We start from the raw sequence: 25,886 nt of genomic DNA on the forward strand, positions 1-25,886 counted from the left end.
GCTTTATGGATTATATTTCCATCTTTATCAGATTTTACCTTAAAGATCCATTTGCAGCCAATGGACTTCATATCTACAGGTAATCTTGCATTCTCATATACTTTCATATTCTTTAATGAGTTCAGTTCCTTATTCATTGCTGCATACCAACTTTCCTTATCCTTAGTAGGATACTTTTTTATTTCATCTACAGTACATGGAACTCTATTAATCTGGCACACTGTGTTAGCCTGATACCTATCAGGCGGTCTAGATATTCGTGTAGTTCTTCTGGGAATTACAGGGCTTGCAGGAGGACTTTTTTGAACTACTACCTGTTCATCTTCCTCATCCTGCTCAGCTATTGGATCTATTTCTTCCTTTATGGGCTCTATTTCTTCCTGTATTTCTCTCTTTACTTTATTCTTAAAGTTACAGGGATAACTAATGGGATTTCTATAGGATTCAATAATTACTTCTTTATTGGTATCCTGTTCTAACTTCTCCCATCCTACGTGCTCTAGAAATTGGGCACTAGCACTACATAACACCTTAGATGTGCCTTTCTCCCAAAATCTATATGCCCTATGGTTTGCCTGGTAACCAACGAAGAAAAATCGTTTAGCTCTATGTTGCCCTTTATGCCTGAGTTGTGTAGGGATATGCACCCATGCTGGTGCACCAAATGTGTGCAGGTAACTTAGGTCAGGTTTCCTGCCATGCCACTTGGTGAATGGTATTTCACCAGTCGTTGTGTTAACAACGTTGTTCAATATGTTATTAGCACACATTGTAGCCTCTCCCCACAAAGAATCAGGTAATCCAGAATCAGTTAACATTGTTCTAACCATTGCCTGTAGTGTTTGGCGTCTTCTCTCTATGAATGCGTTGTGTTCTGGCCTGTATGGTGCAGACTTCTTGTGCTCTATTCCAGCTACCTTTAGTCTGTTCTGGAATTTGTTGTTAACAAATTCCGTACCATTATCTGTCACCAGGGTTATCAGTTGCCGTTTAGTCTTTCTTTCTGCAAATTTAAGCCAGTTGAAAAAATGTTGATATGTTTCAGTTTTGCTCTTCATTAAGTAGCAAAACCCATATCTAGAATAGTGGTCCATAATGCTCAGTATATATCGAGCACCCCCATACTGGGTTTCTTTGGACCTATGATGTCTGCAAATATCACTTCTAAAGGTTCTTTGGTTTTGAAACCATTTAACCTATTTGCAGGCAATACTTTGCTCTTATCTTCACAGCAAACATTACAACGCAAATATTTATCACAAGGTTTTAACCTTATTCCATCAGATAACTCTACTGTACGTTTTAGCATTTTAAAATTTACATGCCCCAAACGCCTATGCAATAAATGGATACATTCATTATGAGGCTTTATATTGTTAAATACAGTCTGTGCCTCCCCTTTCTTACTATCATCTAAGACGTGATAATGTTCCATTTAAAGCTGCAGTTACCCTTTTTTATCCTTCTCAATTATGCAATTATTATTTTTAAATGTAATTACATAACCTAGTTTGACTAATACCCTTACAGAAAGCAAGCTGAACTTTAGTTGTGGTACATACAACATTTTTATATCCTGATTTATATACGGACAATGTGCAGTACCTTCTCCTTTCGCTTTCAGGTTCCAGCCATTAGCAAGTGATATATGTTGAGAGCTTGTAGACATTTTTACAAATTTTGTCTTATCTCTCGTGATGCAGTGGGATGCACCACTGTCCACCACCCATAAATCATTCTTCACATCACAGTTGCTAAACATGGTTAGTTCAAAGGCTTTCTTGGGCTTTTTTTACATTCTGGCTTTTTCCCTTTTTGCAAAAACTTGCCAAATGTCCTCTTCCTCCATAATTAAAACACTTTTTAATTGTGTATGCCGTCGAAGATAAATTCTCTTCTTCTGGGTGCTTTCCTTTACTAAGCTGGTTTCTATCAAGCTTTGAAAATAATTTCTCTTCTTTCTTAGATTTATCTTCTCTCAGCTGGTCACGTTCACACCTTCTTCTGGCTTCTTCTAGTAGCCTGCCTGTAATCTCGGTTAATGAGAGGCTATCCTTAGGCAATACTTCCAACGAAGTCACATAGTCATCATAGCTTTGATCTAATGAAGATAATATAATGTATACTTGTTGCAGCTCATTAAAGATAAGCTCTTTTCTTGTAATTCTTGAAAAATGCTCCTCATACAGTTTAAATGAGCTAACATGTCTCCATTCCTTTGAAGATGTGTTCGAAACAGCTTCCGTGTAAGATTTATATGTGCTCCTACACTGTCCCGAACATATATCTTCCTGAGGTTCTCCCAGCAGTTTGCAGCATTTTCTTCTCCACGAATATGGACAAGCTGCTGGTCACAGAGAGTCAGTCCTATGATGCATAAAGCCTGCTCATTCTTCCGTTTATAGTCTTGTAACTTTTGGTTATCCTCTTCATTATCAGGATCCCAGCTACTCACATCTGGTGGGTTTTGTTATTATATCCCACAAACCTTCTTTACGTAGAAGTAAACTACATTTCATTGACCATGAAACATAGTTTGTTCCATCCAGCCTGGATATCAGGGACAGATGTGGTAGATTTACTTGTGCCATTACTCTTCAGATATATGACTATTTTAAACTAATAAAAACAGTTTGTTTTTACAGTAATGTGCAACTCACACCAACTCTCACTGCTATATGCTGGTTAGTTAGACTGCGCAGCTGGGCCCATAACCATTGTTAGTGTTTGGGGATAAACCCCTAGCAGAGTATGCAGCAGCAGTCAAGCCAGGCAGCCAAATGAGAGATGAAGGGTTTTAGAGTATACACACACTGAACACAAACACTGTTTGTAGTTTAAATAGTTTTTAATCCAATTAGAGTTTAAGCATTGTCAATCAGTCCGTATGTCATTCACAATATATCCATTCAGTAAGACTAACTAACTCAGTCCAGATAATAGTCCTTACTATATCTTTATCAGCCGATAAAGATATCTTCTCCTCCTCCGATGCCTTTCTCCAGAGGATGACGCTGGATATTCAGTAGAACGATCAAACAGTAGACAGTCGCAGTAAAACAGTAGTAAACAGTTGTATCCAGCAGTAAACAGCAAACGGTAAACAGTAAAACAGTAGGCAGTAGGCAATAGGCAGTAAACAGCAAGCTTTCTCCTGCTTCCTCTTATTGCAGTTTCTAACCGCACCCTTAATTGGCTAATTACATGCAGTGTGGTGCTTAAAGCTACAAACACTTAAACTATGATACCTTAGTTTATATATTTATCCACCCAAACCTTGTTGGGTATCAATGTTATACCTAACAACCCCCCTCTCCCATCTGGGTACGTCTGACCACATCTCTCTGCTATTGTGCCTAAAGTATATCCCCCAATAAGAAAAGGATATGCCCAAGTCAGGAAAATTCTTACAATCTGGCCGGAGGGAGCACTCTACCATTGCAAGACTGCTTTGAGACTACTGAGTGGAGTATATTTGAACATTTAGAGCTGCAAAATTCACTGACACCATACTCACACATCAAAACGTGAACGGATAATGTAACAGTGGGCAAGTGCATCAGAGTCTATGGGAATTGCAAACCCTGGATGTCAGCAGAGGTATGGACACTTCTGAGAGCCCGGGATTTCGCCTTTAAGGCAGGTGACAGAGATAAATACAATAAGGCCAGGGCAAATCTACGGAGAGGCATCAAGGTAGCTAAACAAAAATATAAACAAAAGGTGGAGAACCATCTAGCAGACAACAATCCGATGGCAGGGACTGCAGCACCTAACCAACTATAAGGGCAATATAATGAAAACAGTCAACTCTGATGCCTTGTTGGTAGAGTTGAAGTCCTGTGCCTGCTATGAGATCAAGAGACCTGACCCTGTAGCCCCAGCCTGCTGGCCCAACTCCCAGCCACTCACCTTGCATGAACACCAAGTGAGAGCTGTATGGCCATGAATTCCAATAAAGCTATAGGTCCAGATGGATGCTGGGAATAGTGATAAAAACCTGTGCTATCAGAGGTCCTAATAAGGATTGTTAATATCTCCCTGCAAAAGGCCAGTGTTCCATCATGTCTGAAAGCAGCCACTATCATTTCAGTCCTGAAGAAAACAGCAATAAACTCCTGAATGACTGCAGACCTGTTGCATTAATGTCTGTAGTGATGAAGTGCTTAAAGAGACTTGTTCTTCAACACCTCAGGTCATGCCTCCCATCAGATTTCAACCAATATCAGTTCGCCTACAGAGGAAATAGGTTGACAGGTGATGCCATTGCTTCTGCTTTACATTCTGTAGTGAGTCACCTAGAGAAACCTGGGAACTACGTCACAATGCTACTGCCCTAAATTCTGTAGTGAGTGATCTAGAGAAGCTTGAGAACTATATCAGAATGCTTTTCATAGATTACAGCTCGACTTTTAACATCATTTTGCTGGACATCCTCATTAAAAAGTTGACTGACTTGAATTTCCCTTCTCTCATCTGTGATTGGATTAAAAACTTTCTGACAGGTGGCCACAAACAGTGAGAGCTAGGTCTTTCACATTCTCCTCCCTGAAGCTCAGCACTGCTCAATACTGCATATCTTTTGATCCATCTAACATTGTAAATCTTGCAGATACCACCCTACTTATTACGGGAGGTGAATTACCATACAGGGAAGAAGTCCAGAAGTTATCTACATGGTGCTCAGAAAACAACTTGCATCTAAACACCAGCAAGACGGTATTAGGTGGAAGCAGAGAGAGGAATCTGCCCCTCTACATCAAGGGGGCTGTGTGGAGAGGGTCTCCTCTTTCAAATTTCTGGGAGTCCATCTTAGCACGATCTCACCTGGAAAAATAACATGATCCAGGTGGTCAGAGACTCCATTTCCTCAGGGTCTTGAGGAAAAATCAGGTGGAACAATGACTGATGATTTCCTTTTACTGGTCTACGATAGAAAGTGTCCTTACATATTGTATTATGGTATGGTACGTTGGCTTGACAGTCGTGGACAGAACGAGAGTGATGAGCACAGCACAAAAAACTATGGGCTATCCCCTGACACCATTGGACAAAATCGCCAGAACCCGCTGCCTCAGCAGTGAGGAAAATCCTCAGGGATGATTCACATCCTGGTCAGCACTTTTTTACTCTCCTACCATCGGGCAAGAGATATAGAAGCATAGCCAGCCAAACAAATAGGCTGAAAAATAGCTTTTATCCATGGGCTGTCAGACTTCTGAAAGCAACATAACAGAATTAGGTTTAATATGATAGACTTGCAGGGCTAACACTAAGTGCAACATGTTCATATCAGTGTAATACAGTATAATGTTACATCAGTGGTGGTATTCTGGTTTGGCCTGCTTCGGCCGGACCGGTATTAAAAAATGCACTGGTTAGGCCAAACTGGTATTTCCGACTATCAGCTGGGTGACCATCAGCTGTGCCACGTGATTTAGATTAGCTAGAAAGCAGGAAATAATTGGATCCTCCCCGCTTCAAAATGCATTTTTCCAGTACTTCCCTGAGGCCCACTAGGCCAAAAATAGTGTGCAGAGGGGTGCTGCAAAAGAAAAAGAGAGAGAGGGATGGGAGAAAGGGAGGAAACAAAAAAGGGAGGGAAGGAAAAAGGAAAGACCAAACCTTGCCACTAGACTAGGGGTTGCCAACCTTTTGGACCTCAGGGACCACCAAACTCATAATTTTAAATTCCGCAGACCACTAATATAAATTTTGACTGATGGTGGCTTGCTGACGTTGGTGGGAGATCCGGTCTAATCTCGGAGGGCTGGCGGTGATGTGCTCTCTGTCTCTCTCTCTCACACACACACAGAGGTACCTCACACACACACACTCCCTCCAAGGCAGCCACATTCCTTCAATAATCTGCTTTTCAGCTCTGTTCTCAGGGGGAGAGAGAGAGAGAGAAAGGTATCCTGCGATCCCAAATAAAAATCTACTGATCAGTAGAAAAACAGGGTGGGGAATTTTCCTGCAGACTTTTTGGGGGATTTTCCCAGGGTCTCTGCAGACAGAAAATCTCCCAAAAAATCTGCAGGAAAATTCCCCACCCCGTTTTCCTACCGATTGATCAATCTTTATTTCGGATGTCAGGATACAATTTCAGCTCCATTCCTGGGGGGCGGGACAGAGAGAGAAAGACTGACTTTTGGCTTCATGCAAGGAAAGCAACAGAAGCAGCAGAAGTCTGTCTTTCTCTCCCTCAAACTCCGCTAGAAATTGCCAGCACAGTCTTTTGGAGCAGGATGCTTTGCAGGGTCCCAAAGGCTCATTTCTGGCAGAGTTTGGGGGAGAGAAAGATTTTTGCTGCTTTCGTTACGTGCAGCCAAAAGCAGAAGCAGAAAGCAGCCCGGTGGCCAGGCGAGGTGTGTGGGACAAGTTCCCCCCTTTGCCCTTTCTCCCCTCCTCTCCTCGTGTTGTTCTCAATGCGACGCAAGCCTTGTGTTCCTGCGGGCTATGTGTGTGGTGCAGCCTTGTGTTCCTATGCAGCCTGGATTAATTGCTTTGGGGGGTGCTTTGGGAGTGACATTCCTCTGCAGACCACCAAAATTTTCCCACGGCCCACTGATTGGCAATCACTGCACTAAACCAAGGGTCTTCAAACTTGGCAAGTTTAAGACTTGTGGACTTCAACGTCCAGAATTCCTGAGCTAATATGACTGGAGGAGGAATTCTGGGAGTTGAAGTCCACAAGTCTTAAGTTTGAAGACCCCTGCACTAGACGCAGCTTCAGAGGATGCTTTGAACCAGCATAGCAATCCAGGGCTGGAAGGTACCTGGAGGTCATCTAGTACAACCCCCTCCTCCTCCAGAAAATGAGTTTGTCTTTTGACCTCCCCCAGTCACATGACCACATAGCCATGCCCACCAAGCCACACCCACAGAACTGGTAGTAAAAAAATTTGAATGTCACCACTGTGTTATGTACATATAGGTATATGGGAATGTGTGTTAGTTATTACTTATTTGGTTTAGGGACTCTATTTCTTTCATTTATTGAGTTATTGAGATATATTTTGTTTTTTTGGGGGCTGCATCAAGGGAGACTCATTCAATTTCATTGTACACATGTTATGAATTGACAATAAAGATTTGATTTGATAGGCAAATTTTAATTCTAAGATTACATTAAAATTAATTGTAATACTAAGAAAGCAGCTACACTCTTAAAATGGTTTTTATATTTTATCTGAAAAAAATCAATATATTGATTTCAGAAACTTTCAAGACAATCAATAACTGATATTCACAAATTTGATTTCAGGAGAGAAATATGGTTGTATGATATTTTCAAAGACATTTTCTGAAAATCATTTGAGAATTTGTATCTGAACCAGAGAAAAACATTTTTGGGTATTATCTGTCTATAGCTGAATAATAACCCTTCAGTTTCTTTAGATTTTCAGTCAATATATTTAATTCCTTCATTAGGATTAAATAATCAGAATGTGTCCTTTAAAATACTATCACAGTTAATCAATCATCTAAAATAAAATAATAAATGAATAAGCCAAATTGGTGACAAATTTATCATGTATCTTTTAGTAAAATTGAACAGAAAATGTTAAAAGTTATTCTATATACCCAAACAATACTTAATTTAATGTAAATATTTTTAAACAAAAAAGACTGAAACTTACAATTTGCATTTCTCATTAAGAGCTTAATTCACATTTTAAAATTAACAAAGTCAGACTGATAGTTCATTAACCATTTTAAAATAGATTTCTATGCAATAGAAACTTGCATACAGCAAATTATTGAATAGGTATAAGATTTATGTAATTTATTTCACTTTTAAACTTATGATTTTTTCTACACAATTTCAACTTAAGTACTTTATCTAAATGTATTTTACTATAAAGTTAGCAATATTTTCAATATTGTTATGGATCATATTCTGAAAATACACTTGCACTATTAAAATTGTTCAACAGTACAGCGTCACTGCACTAAAATATTTCCCTAAAGTCTTCATGGCATTTTATATAAATTTCATAGTAGATTTTAGCATAAACAGTAAAATATTTCTAAGTAATATATTTTTAAAACTGGAAGGAAGACTTGATGTTTGAAATTGTGTAGGACATTGTGGTTAAGAACTAGAACTGTTTTCAAAGTGTGCTTTGGGGATCCCTGGAGATCCCCAATAACCTTTGAAGAAGTCCATAAAGCCAAATAAATATTTTAACATTTCTAATTTTAATTTCTTATAGCATAAGTATCAAAATGTTTTTAAGAATGAAAAAGGGTCTAGATGCCAAAATGTTTGAGAACCATCCACAATGCTTATCATTGTAACAACTGAAGACGAGAAATGTGAATAAGGATTCTTGTTTTGTGATTATCATTATTTGGTAGAAGTTATCACAGAGCTATAATTGATTAAAACTGACTGACAGTAGATGAGGTTGGGTAGTTAGGTGTGTTTGATTGTTGAGATGATGGTAAAGATTAAAAAGTTTATCTGGTTTTTTAATTTATAAAAAATTGAAGGCTCCTATAGTACAGTATGGGAAAGTTCAATAGGTCTGATGATGAGTCATCAGCCAAGGGGAGAGGAGGTCAATTAACAAACGTTCTTTTTTCCTGGTCAATGCTTGCTGCTGCTAACTGAAACCAAGTTACTTGATCCAGCAATGAATTGAGGTGTTGTGACTGAGACCTGAATGAAGGAATTGAGTGGAGTCATCTGAATTAAGACTGTCCTACTAAATTTCTGTGTGGGGAAAACAAAGCCTTAATAAGACTTATTAGGACTTGGAGCAGGGGTATCAAACTTGCAAGCTCACAGGCTGGATGCCTCATTTGCTGGTCACGCTCACCCTGTTTAGTGAAGGAAAAAAGTTGTGATATGTCACATGACGCCATGAGTTTGACACCCCTGACTTAGAGGATCAAACAGGTTGGGATATTTGCTGTTATACCAGGAGTCTCATGTCTAAAAAGTACCTCTGCCTGAGCTGGTAAAATTGGTTTTGAAAGTGGTGTGGACACCTCCAAATCTTGTCATTTACGCTGAAACCGGTCTGTTCTGACCATTATGTCTGTCTCACAAAATCTGTTTTTACTAGGATACATTGTAGACCTGTTTTTTGTAGTAAAAATGTTCAGTGATTACAGGAGCTAGAATTTAGTGTTTTGTCAATGTATGACTGCTTGGTCAAGTTACAATAGTTGACCAGCCCATGCCTGCAAAGAGGCTGAGCCGGATTAAGATTCTAAAGAGCTTGGCATTCTCTGTATCTCTCTTGGAGCAATATTTACTGATGACTCTAATCCTTCAAGCCATGCCTTGATAACTGGTTACATTATCAATTACTGATTGTTGGCTAGACCTTGAATTATTAAGACTTCCATACAAAACCAATTTCCTTATTTATCAGAGATCTGCAGATGATGAAGCATGTAGGAAAAACAAAATATTTCTAAGTATAGTTTAGAATTCATTAGAAAGCCTATTTTTGTTTTTCTTCACTTTCTCCTTTATGTATTCACTGCTCAAGAAACTCATTCTGGATTGAATCGGGGCACTGATTAGGCTCTGGAAGATCATCAGGCAGAGGTACTTTTTAGACATGAGACTCCTGGTATAACAGCAAATATCCCAACCTGTTTGATCCTCAGCAAGTGAACTCTGAAAGCTTTATGGATTCTTTTCAGATAATCTTGCTTATATTCATTGTTAAAGTCACATAACTTTCATTAGTAATGCTAAGAATGATAGTGGAACAATGGCTTATTGTATATTGTATCAATTTTGATCTGTATCCTATTAATATGTGGACAAGAAGCTTGGATGAATTTGTGCCTAGCTCATTCTTGATTAGTAGTGACCACTGGATTGGTTGAAAGATGTATTGTGTTTGAACAACAATACCTCCTCCCCCAGTAAGTGGAAAATGAAATTTATGTTGAAGGTTGAAAAACAATCTGTAGATTATCAATATATTATCCCCTGCCTCCACATTAAAACAGCTTTAGGCTTGCAGTGAATTATGAATTTATCATTCCTCATCAATATGGTTGAAAGAATGGCAGCAGATAGATTCTAAGATAGATAGAGTTCTTTAGCTGAAATATCTGCCTTTTCTACCACAATGTGTTGTTTGTTGAAGGCTGAATTGTTGGTTAACATCAGTAACAGACACCGGTTCTAGGCCTGCCCATGGGTCTTCAAGCATTGAAGGTTTATAATAATTCTCCACAACATCATTGGACAGTGTTTTCTCTTTTCCATGTGGTGTACCAAATGGAGTCGATATTCGGGGTGATCCCTTCAAGAAAAGTCATGAAGCAAAAGAAAAGAATGAAATTAAAATTTATATGTATATATATATTTTGCATTCAGTATCAGCTTTATATAAGTTCTTCAATACCTCCATTCCCCCCTAAAAATGTAATTTGTACACGTTAGTTACTAGCTGTTATTTTATATTCCCACTTGGAAAATTATAACCAAAGAAAAATGTTGAGATGGTGAATGCCTAATGAATATATTAAAAAGTAAATACATAGTTGTCAATTACCATGATGTCTGACAGGTTGGCTAGTGCCTGACTATCTGAAACTGGAATCCCACAGGATTTTAAGCCTTCTTATAGTTCACAACCTTTAGTGGCATCTCCCATCTCGATTTGGGAGAGTCTAGCACTGTGTAGATGTTCCTATACACAATACCAGTTATTCTAAGTGCCTGACAAGAATGCACAACAGAGTAAGAATAATTCTCAAATAGCTGCCTCTAAATGAGATTGCAGGAGATTGGGATCTTTGCAGTATCTTTTTCTATCTTGTATTTGCTTAGTGACCATTTTGCTTTTGATTTAAGGAATGGATTGTAGTCACTAAATGAGGGGTTATAGTGCACTCCGTATGGTTTTAGTTTATTATGTTCTGTGAAGCCAGTCATTAGTTGGAATAACACACTGCTTTTTGGCTGTGGATAATATTTTAGCTCACACATTATGTTTATTAAGTCATAGCTTATTCTACCCATGACTTGGTAACCTAGACATTAAATATAAAAGAAGTACTAAGCTTTACATGCAAAACACCTATATTCAGCTTTTGCCATTATTAGATACAGCACAAAATACTCGTGAAATCTTTTGTGTTCTTATAAAACATACCATGAGTATGAGTATAAAATAATTTCCTGTATTTCATCTCTATATCTGCATATCTACAACATTTAAACAAAACAATAATTTTTTTAGGTAGAAGATTCAGAATCTTTGCTGCCTTTCAAGGACGATGATCCTGTTCATAATTACCGTGAATAAAGTTTTAAATAAATTTGTGAAAAAAATGGCCTTGGTTTAAGGTTTATTTTTATTACTCATTAAAAGTTTGTTCACTAAACAATATGAATTATCTTGTGCATATATCCCATGTTCATAATTCTACCTTTAAAGTAACAACTCTATGTTATTTAAGTTAATTGTATAATACTGCCAAGGCATTTGACATCTGGTTAAGAAATGAACAATGGTGAATCAAAGTTTTTGAACCTTTTAGAATTATTATAGTCCTATAGTATTGTGATCTAGAATGTGATGAGGGCGTCATCTAAATATTAGCTGTGAGTAAGTGGCCATATAAATTTCCTAAATAAATAAATAAATAAATTTAATTGCCTTATCTAAATTGCATGACTTACCTTTTTACTTCCAACATTCTTATAATTTTAGAAAAAATGCTATATACTTTATAAAACTTTGTTTTATTTTAGTCAATTTCTATTGTGTCTAGGCTACATTGATACTTGGCTAGATAAATGTGACTTTTCAAAAGATCTGTGTTACTGGCCAATTCTGAAATAAAATGACAGACTGAATAAGAGGGATTATTTTAACCTTTTCTACAGTCATATAACTGTAATGGAATGTGGGAATGACCTTGGCAGACAGGAGGAAATTCTGAAGCCTAAGGTATTGGTCTGTAAGAAGCAGCTTCGCTAGCGGCAGGGATTTGCGATCCTGCGCGATCCCTGCGGCGCTAGCCGCTTTGGTGCCTCCGATCCACAGATCTGGAGGCTAAGGCTGCCACGAAGATAAGGGGGAGCTGGTGAGGGGTTTGGGGGTGTTGCAGACCCCCTTCCCAGCCGGCAAAACCCCCTTTTCCCAAGACTGTCAAGCAGCGGTCTGTAATGGCCGCCTCAAAGAAGCCGGCAGCTGGGCAAGATTGAGCAGGAGGAAGAGAGGAGAAAGTTGTCAAGAGAAAGTTTTTTTGGCTGACCCAGGATTTTAAGAGGCGTTTAATCCTGAGAACTATGGTTTTTTGAACAACACTTCGTTTCAGAGGAGGATTACAAGCGGCAAAATTGAGTGCTGAAAGGGAAAGTTCACTCTCCTTCCTTATGGAATCAACAAATGGCCATTGAGAAACCTGTTGTTTTTATAAAAGGTAAAAACTTGGCTTCTTGTTTTAAGTGGGAAGGAAGAGGACAATATATATATATATATATATATATATATATATATATATATATATATATATATATATATATATGTATGTATGTATGTATGTATGTATGTATGTATATATGTATGTGTATGTGTGTATGTGTGTATGTGTGTATGTGTATGTGTATGTGTATGTGTATGTGTATGTGTATGTATATATATATATATATATATATATATATATATATATATATATATATATATATATATATATATATATATATATATATTTTTTCTTAAGTTTTTAGGGTACTTACATGTATGGTGTTCGGCTTGGTTGGGTATATTTTCCCACGTCATTGTAGTTCTTTTAAAGTTGTAGCGACGTTTCAGCAGAATCTCATCTGCCATCATCAGGCTTCTGTATTGACAATACAGAAGCCTGATGATGGCAGATGAGATCTGCTGAAACGTTGCTAACTAAAAAGAACTGCAATAAACTTTAAAGTATAGATTGGAGGTTTTTTCCTTTCCCTTTGATACCTCCCCAGGAAGAAAGTGAGAACTTTGTGTATTGTTTGGACTGATTGACTCTCTCTGGAACTTTGGGGAATTGCTCTAATTTTTGAAACATTTTGGTTGCTTTAAGAAGAAGAATAAAGAATGGCTTTATCTGTTGATGAACTTAGAGAATATGAAGAAAGAAAGGACGCTGTGAAAGAAGCCTTTCTCTTTTTAGAAATGGCGCTTGTTAATTATCAAATACAACAACAGATGAAGGAAATGGAAGGAGAAGAAGAAGACGACGACGCCATCTTCAATGAATCTAAAAATTTAGTTAAGAGAGAAAGGAGAAAGAAAGGAAGGAAAATGAAGGACTTAAGACTTAAAAAAATACTTAAGAAAGGAAAAATAAGATGCAAAACCAACTCAATGTTAATGTTATTGAGCAAAAGGAGAAAGGAATACAACAGAGAGGGGAAGCTAAAGGGGAGGAAAAAGGTTAGGTGGGATAAGAAAGGAAGGGAAAAGGGAGGGAAAAGCCACAAAGATATAAAACAAGATGGGAAAAAAGGAATTTTGTTTAGGGATAAAGGGTAATGTATAATTTCTTTAAAAAGAAGATTCTGCAAGATACATAAGATGGTATTGTAGTATTCGTATTAGAAATAGAAAACTAAAATGTTATAAGAATTAATAAAAGATTAAAATATTGAAATGTTTAGTAATGATAGATTTTAAAATTTAATAAAAGATTAAAAGGAATGTTTAAAATATTGAGTTTAATTAAAAAGTTTAATTTACTGTTGTTTTGATCTTATTATAAACTCATTATTGTAGCACTTGTTTCTTGAAATAGACAATTGGAATGTTATAAGATTTTAAATTTAGATTTATTATTTAATTATATTAATTATTATGGATTTATTATTTTCTCTCTTTAGAGGTTAGTAGGTTGAATGTACTAAGCAGAATCAGATTGGGAATTTTAAATATTTTTAGGGGGAGGATAGAAAGGCATCATACCTTGATCAGTGATTTCAGGAGAAATTCTTTTTTTTTAATTTGCTCTAGGGAATGAGATAAATGGATAATTTGGAGAATGGACAAAAATATAAATATAATGATTTAAATTAAAATGAATTAAATAAAATAGAAATAAGAAGAGTGAAAGCGAGAAGTTATATAGAAGATATAGAATGGTAAATAAGATAGGTAATGGTATATAAGATGAGCACGAATTTAATTGAAGTCCATACAAAGAGAGGTAATCTGGGGCCAAACTACTTTCTTAAAAGAAGTTTTTTATGTTTTTGTGTTTTGTGTGTCTATGTTTTCTTTGAGAATTAATAAAACCTCGGAGGAATGTTGGATGAGAATAATTAAACAAGACAGAGAGGAATGAAGATGATATTGAAATGGTGAAAAACAGAATGATGTTGTATAAAATAATATTTTATTTGACTTGTAAAGTTAATAATGGAGGTTTTATGTATTTAAAGGTTAACGATGGTTTGTTTGTCTTTAAAATCAATAAAATTTGTTTCAAAAAAAAAAAAAAAAGAAGCAGCTGAGTCCGCGGGTGGGGGGAAAGCATTAGGAAGTCTTTTGATCACAAAATGGGAATGATCAGAACTCTATACCACTGGGCTGAAGGTTTGGGACCGGCAAAGAGAAAAAAGAAAAAAATTTAAAAATGTCAAAGAAGCCTTCAGAACTTGTGGCTATCCCAACTGGACCTTCATCAAATGCAGAAAAAGATCCAGCAGGAACTGCTCTATATAAAGAAAAGAACAAAGAGCAAAGCAATGCTGTCATTCCATACATTGCAAGAATATCTGAAAATCCTATGGATTTTCAATCAACAAAACATACACGCATGCTTTAAACCGAAGAATATATTAAGGAAGAAGCTTGTCCACCCCATGATAAAACATCCAGACACAAACTGAGCAATGTGGTATATGCAGTACAATGCAGTGAGACATGTCCAGATCTCTACACTGGAGAAACAAAACAACCACTTCACAAACACATGGCACAACAAAGGAAAACAAACCCACCAGGACAAGATTCAGCAAGATCCATCTGCATTTGAAAGACAAATGTCACTCATTTTGAGGAGTTTTGAAGCAAAGCACATTCTGGATAGATAAGACTACTGATTTGAAAGAGGAGTCAAAAATAGCATCTATGTTAAAATTTAACAGCCCTCTGTCAACAGAGGCAGAGGGATACACACCACCTATATCTCCTGTCTACAACATAGTCCTTTCAGCAATCTCAAGAAGGTTCCACATTCATTTGCACTCTGATTTTAGGTGAACTTGAGGGAACAGATAAATCCCCAAGTGGACTCAAACTCTCAGAGAATTAATGACTGACTGATCTTCAGAATGCTAAGAACCAGATGAATACAAAGAACATTCTATTCCCCAACATTCAGTCAGAACTGAAGAAGCTTTTTGGATGAGGTGAAAAGGAAAAAAACCAAGAAAGTCCTCTTGCCTTTTGAAAAGCATCTTTGGGACAACCATGACTTTGATGATTAAGAATCTTCATAAATGATTAGTTCAAACTTCTCTTTTTTAGTCTCCAAAAACTAAGGAGATTCCTTCTGCATTGTTTTCTACCTTTTCTCCTGTGGACTAAGATGCCTCTTCTCAGACGGCTGTCTAGGCCAGAAGTCGCCAACAGGTGGGCCGTGAGAAAATTTTGGTGGGCCGCAAAAAAATCTCACCCCCAGAGCAACCCCCAAAGCAATTAATCCAGGCTGCGCAGAAACACAAGGCTGCGCTGCTTACATGGCCCACGGGAACTCTCCCCGCCCACTCACTCCTTACCTGGCAAATTTGCCTGCTAAATTGCTATTTTTCCTTTTTCCGACCATCAGCTATTCTGCTGTGCCAGGAGATTTAGATTAGCTAGGAAGCAGAAAATGGTTGGATTTCTTGCTTTCTAGCTAGTCTTTAGATCTTCAGCTCTGCTTTTAAGCACAGCCGAACCTCCGTTAGGACTGAAGGTTATATTATTCAGTGCAGACTCACGGCAAGCAAATTTTATGTGACATTCAGGTAGCCGATGGCAGATAGATAGATAACTCAACGATTCTGTGAGCAACTCAATCTGCCTGCCTGCTTTGCCTGATTTTGAGTAAAAGTTGCTCTTTTAGAAAAAAATCAGTATTTATATTTATAATATTTACATACAAGCCATGCCCAGCCAGTCACATGACCAAGCCACATGCACAAAATAGGCCACACCCACACAACCAGTTAGTGGTCCCTGGGATTTAAAATTATGAGTTTGGTGGTCCCTGAGGTCCAAAAGGTTGGCGACCCCTAATCTAGGCTATGGGTCTTTTCTTCCATCTTCCAAGTTCCCACATATCATCACAAGTATTTACTATCATTTTGCAAAACTGGTTGAACATCCTATTTTTTTCTGTTAGGAATTCAGTGGAGTGCAAATTTAGAGCTGAAATCTTCAGTACGTGCAAGTTTATTTAGAAGTTAGAAGGTCCTGTGTCCAACAAGGCTTATTCTCATAGAGTGGAATCAATCAATATTGTGTATATTGTGTATACTGATAGTTTACATACATCCTCAGTCTGAAGTTTGGAACTCAACTGTGGTCTGAATGGGGTTACCGAAACAAATGAAGGAAAAAATCCTTTATCTTTGTGTGCTGTCCAGCCAGTGTATGGGAATTGGATAGTTAGGTAGCAATTGTGAGCTAACTTAAGGGAATGCATTATGATAAACGTAGTTAATGTAGGCCATGTCACTTGACCACATCTGCAATCTTAATTGGTCACTAAATTGACCCTTGATGGGTTGGGGGAGTTTTCCTCACTCTTGGTTGAACTCATAGACTCGTGGTAACTGTTCTACTTCTATCGTTACAAGATGGGAGAAAAAGGATAGGAGATAAATCATCTTTTTACCTACAAAACAGATATGCAAAGGATTGGTCATTAAAGAAGAACTTCGTCACAAATGTGAGTTATGAGGATACCTGATGAACCAATAAAAGTACTTTGTTATGGATGTTTTGTGGAGTTTATCTATCTGCATCTGTACAGGATACAGAATAATAAAAAGATGGTTATTTGAAGTCCTGAAGCCCATCAGTATAAAGACAGTTAATTTGGATTTGTGATAAAGCAAAGTAATGTTGAAGCCAGGAGTGAATGCGGAATCCTAAGTTCTGTGCCTCAGTTTGAATTGCAGGGAGGGACAAGAATCCCTCCCTTCCCCTTTTACGCAAGATACTTTTCAAATATCCTATGCCTTGGCTTTCAAAGGCAATCAAATTTGCCTGCTTCGATCCTTTCCCCCCCCCCTTCCTTTACTGAGGCAGGATTCCTTTGTCTTCGTATCAAGTCAGGAAGGGGCAAATTCCCCCTCCTTTTCTCTTCAGCGAAAGAAGTGCTGTGTTTCAAATTACAACTCCTAACTCAGAAAGAACTAATTTGTAAAAGAAAGGGAGGGGCCAAGTATCTCTCATCCATCCCTGTATTCATCCAATTACAAGCCCTTTCCAAACGCAATGAGAAAGTTTCAGAAATCTTACTGGCATTTCTAGAAAAAAAAACTAACTTTGCCCTGCTCATTTCAACTGAAAGGCTTTGCATTTTTCCAGCTCAGAGGCAATAAAAGAAGCCTCTCCAGCTATTTTTACAACTACTCTGTCTGTTTTATTGGGGGTCATAATTCATTACTGACAGATCATCTTCAAAGCAAAGAAGTCTAATCCTAGCAACGCTTTAAAAAGGAACAATTTCTCTTTCTGATCAAAACCTTAAAATTTCTTCAAGTTCTCCTATCTTTATTAAACAATTTTAAAAAAAACTTATACCACTGCAAGCAAACCTTTGGAGTGTTGTATTTGATTGATTGGTTTTTCTTCCAGAAAGGAAACAATAAATTCCTCTGGAGTTCACCCCACCCCCCACAGACTCAAGCAAAGCAGCCCACAGCACCATCTGTTGGTCAAGGAGAAATTTCCCAGAGTTTACCAATACGTGCTTGCCCTTTTTGCAATTATTGTGGACAATTTAATCAATTTAATATAAATGTTCCAAGATTAACTGCAACCTAACAGACCTAAGCAAAGCAGCCCACAGCTATATCTGAGGCTCAAGGAGAAATTTCCCAGAGTTTGATTTTTTTTTTTTACAGTTTCTCAAATTTGACCAGAGTATTTTTGCAATTATTGTGGACAATTTAATCAATTTAATTCAAGGTTCCAGGATTAACTGCAACCTAACATGGGCGTAGCAACAGTGTCTTCCATGCATATTTCTGCGTTTAGCCATCCAGTCTTCAGACTTTGCTACGCAACCTCTAATGCCCCCTTGTGTAGCAAGCACACATCGCACCCTAGAAACTGCCATACTGTGTGCTGTGCTAGCATTGCCCAGACTCTGCAGCGCCACCTACGTGCTCAAGTATTAAATCCAGCAGCAATTCTACTTTCTGCTACCTGCTTGCAGCGCACCCTAGTACAAAAAAAGGGAATTACACGGAAAATCACTAAATTTTCCAAAAGTCACCTTTTACCAATTTGAAACATGGTAACTGCTTCAGCCATGACGGATGTCCCTGAAGTACCAGAAGTCTCAAATCCTCCACTCACCCTTGCTGTAAACATGGGAGCCTGGTTCCCGAAACCCAGTTTCAGATGTCCAAATCTCTATGGAAGCAGTGATACCTCCGAAAGCCTACAACCTCAGAAAGAGTAAAAAGCTTACCGAACCCATGGAAGAACACTTGAGGAACGACTGGGAGAAGCCGCTACACAGACTCCTGGGTGGAGCTTGAGAAGATCTGTGATGCCCCAAAACACAAGCTGCCCCCCAAGAAACTGCACATTGCTAGTTGATCTAAATGCCCTTCTCGCATGGTGGAGATGCAGCGAAGACAACCTCAAGTCCAGTCAACACTGGGTGACCCCAAACTCCTACAACACGTCCAATGCTTCGAGGAGTTTTACAAGGAACGTGAAGACTGTGTCGAGGCAAGCAAGACAGCACTCCAGGCAGCGCTCCACAACGTGCTTTGGCAGGAAGTAGCATCAAGGGAGTAGGCCACATCCAATATTGCTCCTCGATCACATGTGTCTTCTTTCCACCACTCTAAGAAACCCTCCTGCCTCCATCCCAAATCTGCTAGATCACAGGCAGGTTCCAATGTCTTGCGCCAATTCTCTGCTGCCAGCTCTTATCATCCTTCCAGAGCATCCTCCCGTCGTAGCGGCGCATCTAAGGCCTCCAAGGCAGCCAGCTACGCCGAACGAGCTGTAGAAGCCCAAGTTGAAGCTGCAGCAGCAGAGGCAGATTTATGTATTACAACAGAGGTGATACGGCAGAAAGCTGAAATGGCCAAAGCTCAGGCCAATCAATAAGCAGAAATGGCCAAAGCTCAGGCCCAAGTGGAGTTACTCGAACAATAGAGATGGCAGTGAAAACAGCACAAGCCACAGCATAGCAGAAGGCGGCCAAAGCTGCCTCTCTCAACTTCGACCTCGAAGAGTTGGGAGAAGAGAACCCAGATACATGGGTCAAGGCCTACGTGGATGAGCAGCACTCGCTTCAAAATCAGCAGGTGGAACTGCCTCTGATATCTAGAAGTCTCCCACCACCAAGGGAGTACAGGGAGGAATGTCAACCACAAACTCTACACGTCAGTTACGCAACTGATGTTGTACGACCTAAAGTATGAGATTCACTTCACATCAACAGCGAACCTTCCCCAACTGATGTTGTACGTACCAAGGTCCAAGATTCTCTTCCCAGCACCAGCAACCCTACTCTAACGTCTCATGGACTGCCAGGTGAGCAAATTAGCCCACCAGTGATCATGACGACTTCTCCACAAGTAGACATGCCACCAACGACACCTGCCACACTCAATCCACAAGCAGTACCATTCCAGCCATAACCTCCACACCACCCAAGCTCACAGGCACAACAAGATAACCGCGGCCAGCCTACACAGCAGTGTGAAGCTCCACCATCGCCTCTGGAATGGCAGAACAACATCCTCCATAAGCACTGGGAGAAAGGCTACATCCCATTGTTGACATACAACTTGAACCTACCCTCTATGTCAATGCCTCAACCCAACTCTACAGACGATGCTGACTACTGGAGAGAGTTGGCAGTAAGCAGAGGAAAGCTAGATTTGGCCGCTAACGGTGTATACAAATTCTCTGATGAGCCAGGCGGCGAATATCTCCTATGGAAGAAAGTTTTCCTGCGCCCCATTCAGGCTGCACGCCTGAAATCCGATGAAATACTCACACACTTGATGGCGTGGCTAGGTAGAACCGGTTGTCCCTCCAGTCGTCTGCCTAGCAAAGACGTTTCAACGAGAGAAGATAGGCCCCTTGAAACCTGCTTGTTTTGAATGCTTCTCCTGATGGAAACCTCTCGTACTGGGAATAACTGTGCTCGTCTGCACAGTCGTCCATCTCCTCGGTCATCAGCAAGTCTTCAAGTCATACTTCCCAGACCACTGTACTCATGCTGAGAGACGAATATTGAGAAGTGTGCAACAAGATGCACATCCGTCGGAATACGGATGCCTGAGTGCAGAGAAACCCATACCACAATCCAGTCCACTTCTGAGACTGAACCCTTACCTCGACGACCAGGAGGTACTGCGAGGTCATCGCCTACACAAAGCTGAAATGGACTCACCCAGCAAGTACCCCATCATCCTTCCGGCTAACCATCATGTAACGAAGCTGTTAGTACAACACCACCATGAACTAATCCATCATCAAGGCCGCCACTTCACAGAAGGTGCCCTCAGAGTGAGTGGACTCTGGATCGTAGGCGCCAAAAGATGTATTACAACTGTTCTGCAGTCTTGCTTCCATTGTCGCAAGCAACAAAGCCAGACTCTACACCAGATGATGGCTGACCTACCCAAGCGCCTGAGCTCCAACCCAATGTTCACCAATGTAGGCCTCGATGTATTTGGCCCTTGGTCTGTGTATACACGGACCAGGGGTGGTCAAGCTAACAGCAAACTATGGGCAGTACTCTTCACATGCCTCAGTATTCGAGTGGTCCATATCGAAGTCATCGAATCTATGGACACCTCTTGCTTCATCAATGCCCTGAGAAGGTTTCAAGCCCACAGAGGCCCAGTCAAGGTATTCAGATCTGACTGTGGAACCAACTTTGTAGGCGCTTGTAAAGAACTATAAATTGAAGATGGCATTCACCCTGACTCGCCACTCGATGGCTACCTTAAAGCTAACAAATGCACATGGATATTTAATCCTCCCCACGCATCTCACACGGGAGGAGCATGGGAACTCATGATTGGAATAGCTCGTTGGATCCTTGATTCGATGCTGGCAAAAGCACCTAAACTGACACGAGACTCTATCTACCTTTATGGCAGAAGTTGTGGCCACTATAAATGGTCGACCTTTAGTTCCAGTCTCTTCGGATCCTGAGAATCCGACCATTCTCACTCCAGCTGCCTTTGCTAACTCAAAAGACGGGTGATTGGCCCACGCCATTAGGGAACTTTGATTCTAAGGACTTGTGCAAACAACAATGGAGACAAATTCAACAGCTTGCCAACACTTTTGGAACCGTTGAAAGCAAGAGTACCTGTCTACCCTACAAGACCGCCATAAATGGAAGACCAAAGAATCAACCTCATCCTTGCTGAATGACAAGGATGTGCATCGCAACATGTGGCCTATCTGCAAAGTCAATGTCCTGATGGTGAGGTCACTAGATTCCTCCTGCGACCATCAGACCTTCACCAAGAAGCTCTACACCAGACCGGTCACCGACCTTGTGCTACTGCGGAGAAGGGCTGAACTTGAAGATTGAACCTCAAGCTTTGCATGCTTTGCTTTGTTTGATGCTTTATTAATGTCTACTGTTTTTCTTAGTTATCAAGCTGTTTATCTTAGTTATATAGTTATCTGCTATTCAGTTAGTATTACTGTTTACTGCTTATCTTAGTTTATAGGTAATTTTTTCCCCCTCTTCTTTTAATAGTGAAATTTACAATTCCAGGCGGGGAGTGTGCTGTCCAGCCAGTGTATGGGAATTGGATAGTTAGGTAGCAATTGTGAGCTGTTCCCTTAAGGGAATGCATCATGGTAAATGTAGTTAAGGTATCCTGGAAAATGTAGTCCATGTCACATGACCACATCTGTAATCCACTAAACTGAACCTCGATGGGTTGGGGGAGTTTTCCTCACTCTTGGCTGAACTCATGGACTCGTGGTAACTGTTCTACTTCTATCGTTACAAGATGGAAGAAAAAGGATAGGAGATAAACATATTTTTACCTACAAGACAGATATGCAAAGGATTGGTCATTAAAGAAGCACTTCGTTACAAATGTTATGAGTATACCTGATGAACTAATAAAAGTACTTTGTTATGGATGTTTTGTGGAGTTTATCTATCTGCATCTGTACAGGATGCAGAATACTTTGTTTTTGTTGAAAGATAGTGAGGCAGAAAAACCCTTCATTTTCAAAATGGGGATGTTTCCTGATTTTCTCAGAGAGTAGTCACTCCAGAAACTGTCAAAGGTATTTATAGTATATAAACCTGGCCAGCATGTATTTTATAGAATAGATTGCCTAGGTTTGTTCTACACATCTAGTGGTCGGATCCTCCAGGCCTTGAAAGATCAGTATTCTCAGGGTTTTCTGCAGACATTTTTCTCAGAGCCCCAGCTTAACAGAAACCCATTTATTCGTAAAGGCAACTTATTAGTTTATTTATTTATTTATTTGATTTGTCAATTGCTTACAAGATAATAGGTATAAGTATAAACATGAATAAGAATACAGGAAATAGGTACAAATAAATGGGGACAATAGGACTTATGCACTTATGCACACCCATTACAGACCTCTTAGGAATGGGGTGAAGTCAATAGTGGATAGTTTAAGGTTAAAGGAGTGGGGGTTAGAGGATGTAACAACAGAGTCAGGTAGTGCATTCCAGGCATTGACCACTCTGTTGCTGAAGTCGTACTTTCTGCAATCAAGTTTGGAGCGATTAACATTGAGTTTAGACCTGTTGTGTGCTCTTGTATTGTTGCAGTTGAAGCTGAAGTAATCATTGACTGGTAGGACATTGTAGCAGATAATTTTGTGCACTATACTTAAGTTCAATCATAGGCGATGTAGTTCAAGGTTGAAGCCAGGTGATATAGGGTATTCTGTCGGGAGCACAGTAGTACTCTTCTCGTGAAATACTTCTGGACTTGCTCAATTGTATTAATGTCCAATATATAGTGTGGGATTCCAGACATGTGAGCTGTATTCGAGTATTTGTCTAGCAAAGGTTTTGTATGCCCTAGTTACCATTGTATATTTCCGGAGAAGTTTCGTAAAATTAGATTAACAACTCTTAATGCCTTTTTGGCAATGCTGTTATAGTGAGTTCTGGGATTTATACGTATTTAGAATATCAGAATTCAGGACAATTGCGATCTCATGTTAAAAGGCATCAGTGAATATAATATGTCTGCCGACTGTATACTAAACAGGCGTGCAAAAAGGCGTGCAAAATTCTATGCACACTTCTATGCAAGTTCAAAAAACACCAAGGACCCTTGATTTCAGGCGCGCCATTAATGACCCGGGTTAAGTCTACACCCCACCCCCATTAAATACCTGATTGTATCTCTGGTAACCTCCCGAAGGCGGCTGCTTGAAGGGCTGCAGCTGGTAAAATGCTTCTCCGGGGGACCTGCCGCCATTGTAGCCCAGATGCCTGGGACTGGCATTGTGGGGCCTACGTGGTGTGAGCGCCGCCGCCGAGCCTCCAAACCAGCTTCCACTATCCCCGCACATTTGGAAGCGGGGAGAGCGAGGAGTAGTGTCGTACGGCCGCGAGCGGGATCCATAAGGCGACATGTGGCGAGGGCTTCGGTAACCCTGTGGAGAGGCTCCTTCAGAGGCAGGGCTCAGAAACCCGGAGACACTCGAAGACGGCGGGGTGGGAGACCGAAAGCCCTGCCGATACATGGCGATCTCGGGGATGCTCCTACAGCAACTGCCGATTTCCTTCGCCTAGTCCGGAGGAGGAGGAGTTCCGGGTCGATTCGATTGCAGCCCTCTTTCGAAATTGCTCCGCCGAGCGTCTTCCGTTTCGCTCTGCAAGCTTGACGTCTCTTCGGTGTGAATTAGTAGAAATCGAGACTTTTGACTTGCCTGTTCTTAACGACATTGCAACATGTAGGATGCATTAGTCGAATCTAGATGGGTTTACACTTATACAATTAAAATTTTCAGTACGGGCGTGCGGTAGAAATCTAAAGTTTCAATATAATTGAATACAATTGATATATTTATTAATTTATATTGCGGGTTTCTCCTTTAACGTGTATGTTGGAATTGTATGTTGACCTTTTGCTACGTTTCCAAGTAGTATCAATTTTTTCTTGGTACGGAATTTCTCTTGAAATCGCGCAATATTTGGACCTCGCAATCTACGTATTCGACTTTGGAACGAAAGTGTGACTGATTTTTGGAGGGATTAGTTTCCGACCTGTGTGTGCTTGGGCTGCGAGGCTAAACTGTAGTAAGAGCCTTCTTTCACATTTTGCTGGTCGATCAGTCTGGAAGGGGACTAAAAGAGGGCGGCAAAACTACAACGTTATTTTTCTGTATTTCTTTTTGTTTCCTTCTAAGGTCCCTTTTATGGTTCGCCGTGGGTGATGGGTGTTAGGAACGGATTGTTCCCGGTTACGGGGAAACTTGGGAGAAACAATATCTGCTTTGGCATGTAGTTGCCTCAAGAAAAAAAGTAGGATTTTTCCTCAGGCTTGCAGGCTATTCCATCCTAAATGTACCTAAAACGGATAGATCTTCAAAAGCGTTAAAACAAGGAAAGTCGGGAACCATTTATTGGTACACACAGTGGTGTATTAACCATTAAGCAGACTAAGCATGTGCTTAGGCACCAGGCCCAAAGGGGGCACCACAAAATTAAGAAAGAAAAACCAACGAAGATTTGTAAAAAATCTTTAATGTACGAAGGAGTAGGGCACCAAGATTTGTCAGTACTTAGGACATCAGTGAGTCTTAATCTGCCACTGATTACACAACTTCCAAGACATAGTTTCAAAGCTCGCGCTTAGGTCCTTTCACTGCCCGTTCCGCCCGCCCCGCCCCCCGGGACTGAGCTGAAGTTGAAACAAGATACCCACCACGTCTGCGAAGTGGACGCCTCTGAAGACTTGGTACAAGAGTCCAAAGTTTTTGAGAGTGCTGATATCAGTCCTCCCGTAACTTCGCTGGTCGGCCAATGTCAGCTGTCGGCATGTTGGGGCCTACGATAGGAAGAAGCAGTCGCGCCATAGATCATCTGAGGAAAGCCCTATGCTCTCCGCTGGTTAGCGGTGTCGGCTCTTTTCTCGGTCCCCTGGGCTTCCCTCAACTGTTGCGACTTCCCTCCTGCCCTGGCAGTTTCAGGGGGCTGCAGCAGGGAAACTGCCTCCATCCAGGTATTTTTAACATTCTTCATTCAGTGAAGGCATTGCCGAAGATTGTGATACTTTATAAGGCGCTGTATACCGCAGCAAAGAAGAGCTTAGAGAAAAGCGTTCAGGAGAAACTCCATTTCGGAACCTTTCATTTGCAACAGAATATAATAAATTGAAGCGATTCAGGAAGAAAATCTTAGCTTTGTGGTCGGTGGGGCCAGAAACAACTCGATGGCGCATAATTAATCAAATTCAAACGAGATCATAATTGTTGCAAATTTGGGAGAAGTTCAGCAAATCTTATTTTGGAAATGAAAATCTTTGAAAACCAAAATTTCCAAAGAGTGTGTCGGGGCTAGTCCTCTGTCAGCAAAAGATAGGATTTTTAGAAAAAAAAGTTAGGGTTATCTTTGCTTACTTTTTGTAGGTTATCACCTCTGAAATGTGTGCTGAGTGTAACTGGACATATTGAATACAAAATAATGCT

General features: G+C 39.9%; 2 protein-coding genes across 6 annotated transcripts in view; one reads left to right on the forward strand and one right to left on the reverse strand.

Moving 5' to 3' along the window:
- Window positions 1–7,094: 7,094 nt before the first annotated feature.
- Window positions 7,095–25,327, reverse strand: MPLKIP (M-phase specific PLK1 interacting protein). Its single transcript, XM_087947690.1, has 3 exons — window positions 25,124–25,327; window positions 23,586–24,130; window positions 7,095–10,280 (listed from the first exon to the last, which is right to left on the reverse strand). Exons 2-3 carry the CDS (start codon window positions 23,937–23,939, stop codon window positions 10,074–10,076), a joined length of 561 nt encoding a protein of 186 aa, XP_087803816.1. The 5' UTR covers window positions 23,940–24,130; window positions 25,124–25,327; the 3' UTR covers window positions 7,095–10,073.
- Window positions 25,178–25,886, forward strand: part of SUGCT (succinyl-CoA:glutarate-CoA transferase) — a 440,323-nt gene continuing 439,614 nt past the window's right edge. For all 5 annotated transcript variants that reach the window (XM_026674825.2, XM_087947679.1, XM_087947682.1 and 2 more), the window contains exon 1: window positions 25,178–25,420. In XM_026674825.2, coding sequence (XP_026530610.1) covers window positions 25,222–25,420 — 199 coding nt within the window. In that variant the 5' untranslated portion in view covers window positions 25,178–25,221. The remainder of the gene's footprint in view (window positions 25,421–25,886) is intronic.

Source organism: Notechis scutatus, chromosome Z (assembly GCF_049901735.1).
Source record: "Notechis scutatus isolate UNSWTSFEM ecotype Mainland chromosome Z, rNotScu1.2, whole genome shotgun sequence".
In the NCBI taxonomy this organism is placed as follows: domain Eukaryota; kingdom Metazoa; phylum Chordata; class Lepidosauria; order Squamata; family Elapidae; genus Notechis; species Notechis scutatus.

Coding starts and splice junctions, on each gene's coding strand:
- MPLKIP (XM_087947690.1), bottom strand. CDS start 23,939: ATGTATCGGCAGGGCTTTCGGTCTCCCACCCCGCCGTCTTCGAGTGTC. Junction 10,281..23,585: donor GTTACCAGAGATACAATCAG/GTATTTAATGGG, acceptor CTTTTCTTGAAG/GGATCACCCCGAATATCGAC.